General features: G+C 40.5%; 1 protein-coding gene across 5 annotated transcripts in view; it reads left to right on the top strand.

Moving 5' to 3' along the window:
- NKAIN3 (sodium/potassium transporting ATPase interacting 3) overlaps positions 1-13214 on the top strand; it is a 521250-nt gene that overhangs the window by 361580 nt on the left and 146456 nt on the right. For all 5 annotated transcript variants that reach the window (XM_074944316.1, XM_074944314.1, XM_074944313.1 and 2 more), the window contains exon 4: positions 8177-8374. In XM_074944316.1, coding sequence (XP_074800417.1) covers positions 8177-8374 — 198 coding nt within the window. The remainder of the gene's footprint in view (positions 1-8176; positions 8375-13214) is intronic.

The raw sequence follows: 13214 nt of genomic DNA, 5'->3' as shown, positions 1-13214 counted from the left end.
TTGGACTAGATGACCTCCTGAGGCCCCTTCCAACACTGATATTCTATGATTCTATGTCTTGCACATTGCAGAAGTTTCAAGTCTTTGTCTTTGCGATGCTGTTTCCTGTGTTTGAACCTGAGCACTGTGCAAAAGCTGCCTTCCAGAACCGAGGGAGTCTAACAGTGACAGACTACCATAGACTAGCCGAAATGAAAACCTCTTTTGTGCGTGTTTTATAGCTGTAATACATGAAATACGCTTTTTTCCAGAACTCACACTGGGTAAGCGGATCATAAATGACACATACAGACAAAACAACAAGCAGAGAACATATTTAAAATAAATTTTCCATAACAAAATTGAATGAAATCAATATATAATTGTACACATACAGAGAGATGATACTTTGACTTTTTCAAGAAATCTGAGACAGCAATATGACATGATTTACAAAAGCATCCATAATTCTAAAAATATGCAGATCACATCCCCTCCCCCAAAATCACTCTTGGGGGTTAAGCCTTTCTCAGAAATATCAAAACCTGTTCAAACCTGTTCTGTGGAGGCTGGGGGGATGCTACAAATTTAAACAGGGTGTTCCATTTGGGCCAGCAGTTCTGAGATCGCAGTCATGGGCACATTTTGATTATTCAAAGTGCCAGCAAGATAAGTCCCATCTTCAGTTTTACAGATGGCTTTTACCTGAGTAGAGCTGAAGTCAAATATTTAGATTTAAGGCAAAAAAGGAGTAATTAATATTCAAAATATCAGAAGCCTGAACCATCATCATTGCTAATGCATATGAGAGCTAGTGACAGAAGTGCCTGTTATTCACAATGCCACTTTCTTAGTGCAGTCTGCCCAGTGCTTCAGAATCAGTCTGTTCAGCTATAATGAGGAGACAGTGAGTGGTCAGATGCAGCATTAACTGGGATCATAACCTGTGGACTGGGAATGTAATGGAGTGGAAAACTAAAGTTATTCTGTAAATTGTAGACCTTGGCTTGCAGCTGATGCTCCCTCTCCAGGGTAGCTATACAGTTAAAGCAGGCTTCATTAGCACTGGAACACATCATTTGCATCTAATGGGGATTAATGACTCTTTAAAATTAAATATTATGGAATTTGCAGGCTTTTTGTTCAAGCCACATCACATCAAAACTGAAAACTTAATTGAATGCAGGGAATTAGGACAAAATATTCTTTGTTACAGTCCCTTTTTTCCTGGAATTATGTACATTATAATTATTTGCCAAGAAGTTCTTTGCATTAATGTCTTTCCTCTCCACTTGTGAAAATGGAAGACTTAGCTGGGGAAACTGATCAGAACTAGAGCATTCTTGTTCTTTTCGGAAAGTGATATGGGACTATTTATTGCACTGGTGTTGTTGTTTGCTAGTAAAGCATCAGCTATCTGCTATAGGCTGCACAAATAAGAATGAAGATAAGATCCCTGCTGTTTATGCCAAATCTGCCAACTATAGGTTCTTGCACCTTCCTGGGAAGCTTCCAGTACTGGCCACTTTCTGAGACAAGATACTGGATGGACTCTGCATCTGATCCAGTATGGCAATTCCTATATTCCAGAAGAAATCACCTTCTAAGCAAACACAATGAATAAATGTGAATGGGTCAGACAAAAAGCAGTGTGTTTGACACCCAATTCTTGTTGCTCTCCTCTGGGTATTCTTCCCCCATTAAGGTTGCACAAAGCCACCCAAAGTGAGAACCTTGAAAGTTAAGGTTCCAACAGTAGCATTAACTTAGCTACATTGCACGTGTAATTTTCTATCCCTGATTTTCTAGCTCAGTCTGTAGCTTAATATATTCTTACATTTGTAACAAAGTATATTCTATACAAAATGCAATGCGGCCACGTTAATTTTTCTGTTGGACCTTTAACATGTGTATTTCCTGATCTTTGGTGACTTTAATCATGCAACCACAATATTTTTGCATGTAATCATACTATTCATTAAGTACATACACATATATATGTGAAAAGTGAATGTAGGCAGGATTTTTTGGAAATAAAGTTTCAAACCTAACTATCTGCTCCACTACCAAGAACATTATGATACATCTAGAGTCACTACCAACAATCTATATGGGAACTGTCCAACTGAAACCTCAAGAAGATTTTAGGTAGAATGAAATTAGGCCAGGGCATCAGTCCCCATAAATCTATAAGACCTTTAATGATGTTGGCTCATCTTATCTAAAAGTGAGAATCTCCAATGGCCCAGTGACCTCTGACAATGACTGGAATTCATTTGCGTGCAGACAGGCAGCACAAAGCCTATGTACCACTTAGCCACTAGAGTTTTAAAACCATAGCAAGTTAAATGGGACTTAAGTGGTGCATAAGGTCTTCTGCACAGGACTGAATTTCAAGCAGTGTGCCTGAGAGGGAAGAACATGATATATGGTAACTAGCATCACTTCTCCTTTACTCACCTACAATTTTCCTGGAACATTATCGTCCATGTACTGTTCGAACATAAGTGTGTGAGATCTAACAAGACTGCAGAGGGAGGAGGTATGTCTTATAGCCTGATGCGACAAATAAATGCAAGGTCATGTGGTGTGAGCTTTAAGTGCAGAAAGTCCACAATCCTAAAAAGCATTGTGCCTTTGCACTCTCTCTTTGGATTCAAGGCATGCTGTTATATAGATGCATAGAGTCTGGTACACAGTCAGTGGTAAGCTTGAAAAACTGCATACTTTTGTAAGAAAACAGCAATTTACATTACATTACCTTCTGGAAGATTGAGTGTCTTGAAGCAGTTGTTTAATGGTTGTTTTTAACATGAGAGAACAGTATGTGTTGCATATTGAAAAATTGCAAGCATCCTCTTGGACTTGCCTAACAAACATTTAACTTTCATATAATACTGAAAGGAGTAAGCAATCAGTGCTACAGTCTAAGCACCTTCCAAAGTGGTAGTTCTGTAAGAAGTTCTGCAGAAACAGCCAGATTAAATTACAATGGTATTTATAAACTGTACATTGGGAGAAACAAGCTTTGGATTTTCTGGTTCCAAATTTAAGCAAAGCACTTTGAGCACGTTCTTTATTTTAAACATGAGTAATCCCATCCCTATTCAGCAAAGCACTTAAGTGTGTGCTTAAATCCCACTGACTTCAGTGGGATTTAGATACCTGTTGAACGCTTAGCTCACTAGGGATGGGATTATTGATGTGCTTAAATTTAAACACATCTTTGCTGAAACAGGGATTTATCCCATGTGCATACACTTTATAGATCTGGATTAAAATGTAACACTGTGGAGTGCACTTATCTAATGCAATGCAAGTGCTGAGACATCTGAACTGATATTTAGATGTGTTATGGTTTAAAGAACGAGGAGGACTTGTGGCACCTTAGAGATTAACACATTTATTTGGGCATAAGCTTTCATGGGCTAAACCCATTTCATCAGATGCATGGAGCGGAAAATACAGTAGGAAGATATATATCTACAGAGAACATGAAAAGATGGGGGTTGCCATACCAACTCTAACAAGACAAATTAATTAAATTGGGCTATTATCAGCAAGAGAAAAAAACTTTTGTAGTGATAATCAGGATGGCCCATTTCAAACAGTTGACAAGAATGTGTGAGTAACAGCAGGGAGAAAAATTAGCATGGGGAAATAGGTTTTAGTTTGTGTAATGACCCATCCATTCCCAGTCTTTATTCAAGCCTAATTTGATGGCGTCCAGTTTGCAAATTAATTCCAGTTCTGCAGTTTCTTGTTGGAGTCTGTTTTTGAAGTTTTTTTGTTGAAGAATTGCCACTTTTAGGTCTGTAATTGAGTGTCCAGGGAGGTTGAGGTGTTCTCCGACTGGTTTTTAAATGTTATAATTCTTGACGTCTGATTTGTGTCCATTTGTTCTTTGTTTGTTGTTTAACAAATTTTCCACAAGCTCGATATGGGGCATCTGAAATGAGTGGTGGTGTTTCAGTATTGTATATGTTATGGCATATACATGTGAATTATTTGTTCAAAATTATATTCATATTGCCTCCTCGAAAACCACAACACTTTAATTGTACCTAAAATGCAGAGGTCATTACGACTCTGTACATGAACACATTTTGCTTATTGTTAAGATTGTCTAGTCTGGAAGCTTTTTCAAACAGGTATTATCATATTATAAATAGGCTTGGCAGAATCAATGTTTATATACTTTTGAGGAATAATACCAACGTTTATTTTTAAGCATTTTTTTCTATTTTTATCTATTTACATTTTCACAGTTCTGGAAAATTATTGGGAAGCTCAGACAATATTTTAATGATAGTAGATGTTAAGATTCAAACTGTTAAAGCACTATAATTGTTAAAACACAATCTGTCAACATCATATTTCAAAAGAAACAAAGTTCCTTAAATCCGACTCTAAGTTCTCAAGCAGCATTTTTCTTTCTTTGACTTTCTTTAAATTTAGATTATTATTGGTGGAAATGTGTGTGTGTGTGTGTGTGTCGGTGGTGAAACTGATGTTTAGTGACATTTACCAATAAAAATCTAATCCTTCTAACCCTAATTATAAGTATTTGTATAGCGTCTAGCCCCGTGGGGTGGGTAGGCTCTGCTATAAAACAAAGAATTATTCATATTTTTTTATAATTTATTAGCCATAAACAACATTTTGCGTGGAAAAGTAAAAGACACAGAGTGGATCAATGTTCTTTATCTCATTTCACCATTATTTTTGAGTTTCTTTATTTCAGTATAAGTAGTAAAACTACTAGTTGATTTTTTTTTTAAAGGATGGCATAAATGACTCATAATATCGCGTAGGTGCTTCCTAGAGAGAAGATACACTTTGGCAACTGCAAATTTTTTTTTTCAGGCTTTCATTTATTGATCAGTAGCTTAACGTTTATCAGATGTAACATTACCACTTTTTGGAGTAACATATTAGAGGTCAAACTAAAGCACCAAGTAATTTTTTTGGTTAGCTTACATTTATAAGACTCTGGTCTCTGCTGGATAATTATTTATCTTTCGCATCTGCTTTGGAGAACCAGGGTGTGGCACTCTGGCATTCATAGAATCATAGAATATCAGGGTTGGAAGGGATCTCAGGAGGTCATCTAGTCCAACCCCCTGCTCAAAGGGGGTTACCCAGAGCTGCTGAACAAAAGTAATGATACAAAAAGTGCCACGATCACATCCTTTGCACATCAGAGCAGAGAATTTGCTGGTGATATGGGTGCTTCCTTCTCTCATTGTACCATCAGTGGCTTGAAAGTCGGATTTCACAAATGTCTCCTCTTCCATTACTGAATGCAGGATGATAATGGCCAGTGATGTCAATGGGGCTTCTTAAGCACATGCTAAAAATTAAGCACATCTGTAGGTGCTTTGCTGAATAGGAATAACAGCTGGATGACAAATTTTAAATTTAAAAACTTTGTCAAAATTTGCAAAACATAACTAGGAGAACTTTTCCAAATGTTTGTCCATCTCTAGATGAGATTTAGGATGTTTGTGTGTTTCCTTTATAAGGTTTATTTTTAATGAAGTACTGTACATAAATATATTGGCTCACTCTTGAAGAAAACAAAACAATTGCTTCTGTAATGGTACAGTTCTTTTGCAGATCATATTTCTGGCTTGCAACGATACATAGCTTCAGAGTTAGTTTACAGGGTAATCCCTACTTAATGTTGTTCTTCCGGTACCATGCAGAAAAATAGGCAAACAGCTATTATGAAACAGGGTGAAATTCACCCCTTGCGTGGAGGCCTAGTAGAAGGCCCAGGCACCACTTAAGTTCCATTTAAGCCTTCAGGGACTCAAAGTAGAAAAATCCTTAATAAAGTTCCCACTACCAAATATGGAAGGGGAGACTTTTCCATGGCTTAGTAGCATAAAGAGAAGTCCATCAGTAATGTGTAATAAAATAACAGGGATTGTTGCACTGAGCCAAACATAAGAAACTGCCCATTATTGGTGCTTGCTTTTATTTATATTTATAATTTTACCTAAGCAGAGTTGTCTGTCAAGTTTTATTTCAATTCAGTAAGATATCACCCTACCACAGGGACGGGCAAACATTTTGGCCTGGGGGCCACATCGGGTTTTCAAAATTGTATGGAGGGTTGGTTAGGGGAGGCTGTGCCTCCCCAAACAGCCAGGTGTGGCCTGGCCCCCCGCCCCCTTTCAGACCCCTCTCTGTCCCCTGACACCCCCCCCCAGGACCTCTGCCCCATCCACCCCCCATCCCCTGACCACCCCCAGGCTCCCCACCCCGATGGCTCCCCGCTGCCCCATCCAACCCCTCCTCTCCTTCCTGATGACCCCCCCAGGACCCCTGCCCCCATTCAACCCCCCTGTTCCCTGCCCTCTGACCGCCCCACCCCTATCCACACCCCCGTCCCCTGACCACCATCCGGAACTCCCCTGCCCTCTATCCAACCCCCTGCTCCCTGCCCCCTTACCGCACTGCCTGGAACACCGGTGGCTGGCAGTGCTACAGCCACGGCACCCAGAGCACCAGACCAGGCAGCCGCGCCGCCCTGCTGAAGCCAGCCACGCCACCGTGCAGCACAGAGCACTGGGTCAGGCTGCGGCTCTGCAGCTGCGCTGCCTGGCAAGAGCTCGCATCCCCGCAGCCCAGAGCATTGCGCCGGCGGCGCAGTGAGCTGAGGCTGCAGGGGAGAGGGAACAGCAGAGGAGGAGCCAGGGGCTAGCATCCTGGGTCAGGAGCTCAGGGGCCGGGCAGGAGAGTCCCTTGGGCCAGATGTGGCCCGTGGGCCATAGTTTGCCCACCTGTGGTCTATTGTGAGTGCAAAATTTTCTAAAATGGAATCAAAGAATGATGTTCAAAGTCAAAAGACAGATGTCTCACCAAGTCTAAATAATGACTTAGCAACTATATAATATGTTATACAATGGCAAAAAATCCTGCTACCTTTGTTTGGTATGGACCTCTTCTTCCACAGAAAGCTAGACTTGTAGGGCAGATTAATAAGGTTCAGTATGTGAGCCTGTAAAAGTATACCTGCAGCAGCCCACATTTGTACCCACAACTAAGCATGTATATGCCTAGAAAATGTGATGCTTTTTCAGTACAGCCAGAAGACAAGCATTTTTGCAGGCACAACCGGAGTGGTCTTCAAAAATTTGTTTGAATTTTGCCACTTTTACTGCTCTGCTGAGCCATGAAGGTGGAAGTGAGTGGGTGAAAATATGCATGTTATACTACACTATTCATGTTATACTGGTAGGTTTACACAAAATAACAGATATTTCCACTAGACCTGTGGCCTCAAATGCATTCTGTAGCGGTTTATTTTAGATCTTATCCTGTAAAAATAACATTGGGTATATGCTAGGGTTTCTCGGCCCATGGGTTGGGACCCAAAATTGGGTCACAAGAATGTTTCAAAGGGTCACATGGCAGCTCCTCTGGCTTCTGTCCCACAGGATTGACTGGGTTCGCCTCCCTGCTCCAGGCACAGCAACCTTAGGGGTCCCAACACCACCCAGGTTTGGCTGAGCCGTCATGATGACAGGAGCCTGGGTAGGCCAAATCTGAGTGAGTGGCACTGCAATCCCCTGAGCCAGGTCACAACTCCACTCACACAAATTTAGTCCAGTCGTGGGGGCAGGGCCAATCTGAGTGGCACGGCAACCCTGGAGGTTGCAACACCCAGAGCAGAGAGCCAAGGCCAGCCAGTCCCACAGCACAGGAACTGCCACTGTAGGGTGAGTGTCGGGCAGGATCCAACCAAAACCACCCCAGGGCCTCCACCCTCAGACTATTTACTGGGTCACGACAGGCCATAAAAATTTATAAGGAGGTCATGAGCCCAAAAAGGTTAAGAACCACTGTTTTAAGTGACTGTCACCTTTACCTACCATAAGAATAAATACATTCTGGAGAAACTTTCTAGTAAAGTAATAATTAGGTTGTATTTTTAGACTCCAAGTTTCTTTTGCACAGGGACTATTATTTGCTCTATGTTTCATAGCGTATCTAACCGATCAGGGCCCCAGTAAGATTTTTCTCTTTCCTTTTCTATGGTCTGGCTTCATCTTAGACATTTGTATTAATTTATCTATTTATTTAGCTGAGTTTTTCTTTTATAAGTGAAATTACATTAATTCCTGTTTTCACCTTTAATGCTGTGACAGAAGGGGATTTCATCCCTTTTTCTCTCTCTGTCTCCTAGGAAACTGATCTCATGACCTTTAACATTTCAATGCACCGTTCCTGGTGGCGAGAGCATGGGCCAGGCTGCATACGGAGAGTGGTGCGCCCTTCAGCCCCTGGGATCCTAGACGATTACTCCTATGTCTCTGTGACGGGCTGCATCATTGACTTCCAGTATCTCGAGGTCATTCATAGCGCCATCCAAATATTACTGTCTGTAAGTTTCTATTTTCACAAATGCTATTTTCAGTTATCAGATTGTACCACTCCTACTCTTCTTTAGTATGCAGGTCACATGCTATTGTTTCTGTTTACTGCGTGGATGGTTTCAGTAACTGACCAATAACAGTACAGATTTTACATTGCATATTTGAGTATAAAACTTGCCATTTGAAATGTACACTGCTCTCCTATGCTGATATTTCATAACAGCCCTACACTGGATTCATAGCCCTAACGCTGGCCCTTTGTATGGAAGTGGATTTCATCCATTAGCAATTAATGCTATTCATTAGAACATGTGCAGAAAGGGAACACTTCATCCAGCTCGAAATATAAATCTATTTTAGCTAGTAAATAGTTTCCTAATGCAAACTAAGAACAAGTGAAAAAGGTCAGGGAAATTGTAGTAATTAGAGTACCACTATACCCTTTTTTTCTGACATTCTGTATCCTTCTGTGGGAATCTGGGGTATCCAAACATTTTACCTGAGTGGGCCACTTACGGCAGTTACTGTATAATTACCTTACCAGCCTGAAACTGCACACCATTTAATATAATAATATTATTGTGCCATGAAGAGAAGCCTATTATCTATCAGATACTACAGATTGTTCTGCTACTGGACTGTGAAGATTTGCACTACTGAAACTAAAGTGGCCATGGGGGAAGAGGGAGAACGGGACCTAATTTCTCAGGAGCAGTAGACTAGTTTTTTTTATTTAGTTGAAAATTGCTTGCAAAATATAATAATCATAGTTTTGTACAAGATCTTGATATATGAGTGTAGGAGGGTATTGGAGTGGACAGCAATAGGTTACTGAGCAAAAAAGAGAGAGAATCCTGTGAAATTGTTTATGGCAAAGTAGAATTAAAATGCCATATTTTAGAAAGAAAGAAAGAATTAAAACATTTTTTTTCTGGCAGCTAGTTCTAAAAGTGGACTGTGCCTTTCTGGAGCTTGCAATATGGTTAAATTTCATAATATTTTTATGTAGCAATAGTAGTGCAATAAACCTTTTTATAACGTAACAAAAATTTTATTGGCATAACAAATCGTTTTATCATGCTAACTCTGGTCCAAATGAACAGGAAGGTAAATGCTTTTATTTGATAGGGAGTTAGATTATCTGTACCATGAAATCCCTCAAGGGGTAAATACTGCATACCAGTCCAGGTAGATCTTTCTGCTTTTCAACAGATCTTTTCAAAGGTTCCTTTTACTTAAATATTTTAACTTGTATATAAAAAGCAACAGTTTTATATGCACAAGATGGTGCATCTATGACCATATTAGGCCCTGCTTACATCACTCCTTTACCTCTAGTGCAGTCCAATCACCTGTGATGCTTGCTGTATATGCATTAGAGTAGTCATCATTAAAGAGTCATCCTCTGCAAACAGTTAGTAGGCCAGAGTAATTTAAGGTCTGAACCTGATGCTGAACATTCATTGATATCAATGGGAATTGCAAGTACTCAGCATCTCTCAGGATTAGACTCTTTTCCCTATTCTAACTATAGGGAAATCCAGTCATATTTTAGAGTAGTGTGGTAACTGCTGTCAAGGCTGACTTTTAAAAGGGAACCTTGGTAGCATTACACAACAATACATTATTCTATGTACAGTGCATGGAAAATTTCCTATTGATGAACACATCCTTATATATAGTGCCTTTAATTTTTAAAAAGTGAGGCACGTCCTCTATGCTGAGTGCCAAATTTTGCAGGGAACAAATGCTGGTTGCATAAGTGGCAGCAGCTTTGAGCACGTCTGTGGCCCATAAACCCTTCTGGGGAGGCTATTTGGAGATAGATGTTCTTACGCAAAACTGGAAATGCTAAATGGGGAGTGGGAACTGGCTTTCATAAGACAATCTCTGAAGTCCATAGAGAGTCTCTCTCATTGACTTCAGTGCACTCTGGATTAGACTCAGAATGAGCCATTTTATATGGACATTAGGAAAAACTTCCTAACTGTCAGGGTGGTTAAGCACTAGAATAAATTGCCTAGGGAGGTTGTGGAATCTCCATCGTTGGGGATTTTTAAGAGCAGGTTGGACGAACACCTGTCAGGGTTGGTCTAGATAATTCGTAGTCCTGCCTTGAGTGCAGGGGACTGGACTAGATGACCTCTCGAGGTCCCTTCCAGTTTTATGTTTCAATAATTCTGTGATATATATACACACACCAATCTGATATTTAAAATGTTTCCTTATGGTTCTAATCTCCTCTCTTCTTGACATGGAGGAGAAGGGAATATTTTTACATGACACCCAGTGAAATTTCATGTACCAGTGAAATTTTCTGACCACACAATGTCAGGTAATCAATGTTGGACTGACCTCATGGATTGTTATTCTTGTTAATATCACTTTTAGAAGAGAGCTACTTCCAGTAAAAAATGAAATTTGAGATGACAGTGGATATTAATTCACAAGTATTCTACACAGGTTCTTATATCATGCTCATCACTGTAGTATCTGAGCTTCTTCCAGCAATGTATTAAGTGATGTGACTAATACCTGGTGCGTGGTTTGTTCTCTCATTCTCCCCTCCCTGAGTGGGAGGGTATTGTGTATGCAGTGGAATGTTTTCCTTTTGCTAGGGGTTCTTGTTGTCTTTTTGTTTTTGTTTTGTTTTTTTAATGTACACACTGCTTTGTCTTAATAGAGAAGGCAAGGGCGAAGACATGTGCCTTGCGTTCGGAGTGGAAGTTGATGAGGTTTGTGAATGTCCTTAGAACCTGGGGAAGATCATTCCACAGTCTCTAACCAATGCTCCAAGATCTCTGGTCACCAAAAAGACAAGCTTTACCTTTATCGTAGGGGAGTAGAGTTGTGATGCTCAGTGTGACAATGCCTAGGTACCTTTATGAATCTAGGCCATAGCTCTCATTAATATGAATACTGCAACCCGTGTGAATCATGCTGAAGCTATACTCAAGGATATTTCCAGCCCATATATTATTTTTGTATGAAAATACATTGCAATAACTTCTTGCTGCCCTCCTGATTACAAAAGTCACTTAATTTTTTAGTCAGATTTACACATGTAAACAAAGACAGACAATCTTAAAACAGAATTAACTCCTTAAAATAAAAACGTGTTAATTCTTGGCACTCTTAAATCCAAACGCGGGGTTCTTCAAAAGCATTCTTAGAATCTGTCTACGCAGCAGCTGGTGGTGTGATTCGCAGCACAGGTGGACGTACCTGTGTTGCTCTGCAGGAGCACAGGGAGCAGCTCTGACCAGTCACCCGAGTACAGTCCCATCTGACCCCCCGGGTACGTACTCAGGTGGCTAACCCCAGCAGCTGTTTGCGTGGCCCCCGCCACAACCACTCTGCTATTTTTAAGTGTTAGCTTGATTAGAGGCAGCAAGTGTCCAGTGCTTGAATTACCAGGTGAGGGTGGGGCTGGTGGGACTGAGCCCCTTTACTGCACTTTTAGAGGCTACCTCCTATCTGTCGTATGGCCCCCTTACTTCTCAGTACTGTTTAAATTAAAGTAAGCCACTTGATATTTAGATCCCGCCGACTTTTTCCCCATAATTTGAGCGTTGTGTTTGTGTCTGTGTCTACCTGGCCTGAGAATCACACCTCCCAGCTGCTGTGTAACCCTCAAGGTATGTCTACACTGCACTGGGGGGAGGTGAGGTTGCAGCACAGGTAGACATACCCACACTAGATCGAAGCTAGATCGAGTAACACTAGCAGTGAAGCCTCAGCAGCATGGGCAGTACGAACTCAAGGTCCTGGGTGGATGAGGCTAGCCCACGTAGCCACCCGTGCTGCAGCTTCGCTGCTACTGTTCCTCAAGTTAGCCTGGACCTGGCTAGATCCACGCTAGCTTGGATATATCTACACATGCCGCACTCACAGCTCCCGACTGCAGCGTGGACACACCCTGAATTAAACAGTTCTGCTCCCCTAAAGTCAATGAGTCTTATACCACTGTCTTCAATGGGAGCAGAGTTAGGCCAGTGCAGAATGCTTTGGAAAATCCTACCGTTAACATTCATAGACATGTCATCCAAGCACCTGCAGAGTCTAACAATTTTCATTAACTACTTAACTGAATATTTCAATGTTTTGTTGGTTCATCCATGAACATGCAATCATCTCTCTCAAAAAGATAATCATTTCCTCTTGTTTTATCACACAACTATCTGCTCTCATGGCCATTTTTCTTCTGAATGTATAAAACATCACTTCCATATGAAAATGGTAAACAACATGGTCTGATTACATTAGTTCTGGAAATCTGTTGCTTTGCTCCCCCAGCAGTACATCATGGTAACCCAATGCAGTTGCCTTACTTTATGAATTATTTCTGCATCCCTGCTTTCAGAGAATCTGTCAAACATTGATTATTTAATATTACAATGAATTATGACATTTGGTGGATTTCCATACTATTTCATCAAAGAGAAATGGAATTTAAATTAGAAACCGTGTTCTGCACAACAGCCATTAAAATGGAGGATCTGAGATTCGTGTAAATAATTAATCAAAACAAACATGATTGTCAAATTTGAGAGAGAGATTAAAAGCAAGACAATAAATGATACTGGAAAACAGTTGCTTAATGAAGTTCAGATTGTTGACAAGGTCATCATCCTGAGCCATAGATTCAAATACATTTTAGGTTAATTTGAGTAGCTTTTCATGAGTGCCATGCATCAAGAATTCTCTTCTATACTCCATTTTAAAAGCTCCAGACCTTTTTTTCAACAGGGTTATAAAGAAATCTTTTCTCCTTCTCTTTAGACAAGCTAGAGCTGCTGGAATGATTATTGCAGCCCAGTTATCATTAGATATAACAAAAGGGCTAAT

This window comes from Natator depressus, chromosome 2 (genome assembly GCF_965152275.1).
Source record: "Natator depressus isolate rNatDep1 chromosome 2, rNatDep2.hap1, whole genome shotgun sequence".
NCBI classification, from domain to species: domain Eukaryota; kingdom Metazoa; phylum Chordata; order Testudines; family Cheloniidae; genus Natator; species Natator depressus.
Note: the sequence above shows the minus strand (reverse complement) of the source record. Positions and strands in the feature narration are given on the sequence as shown.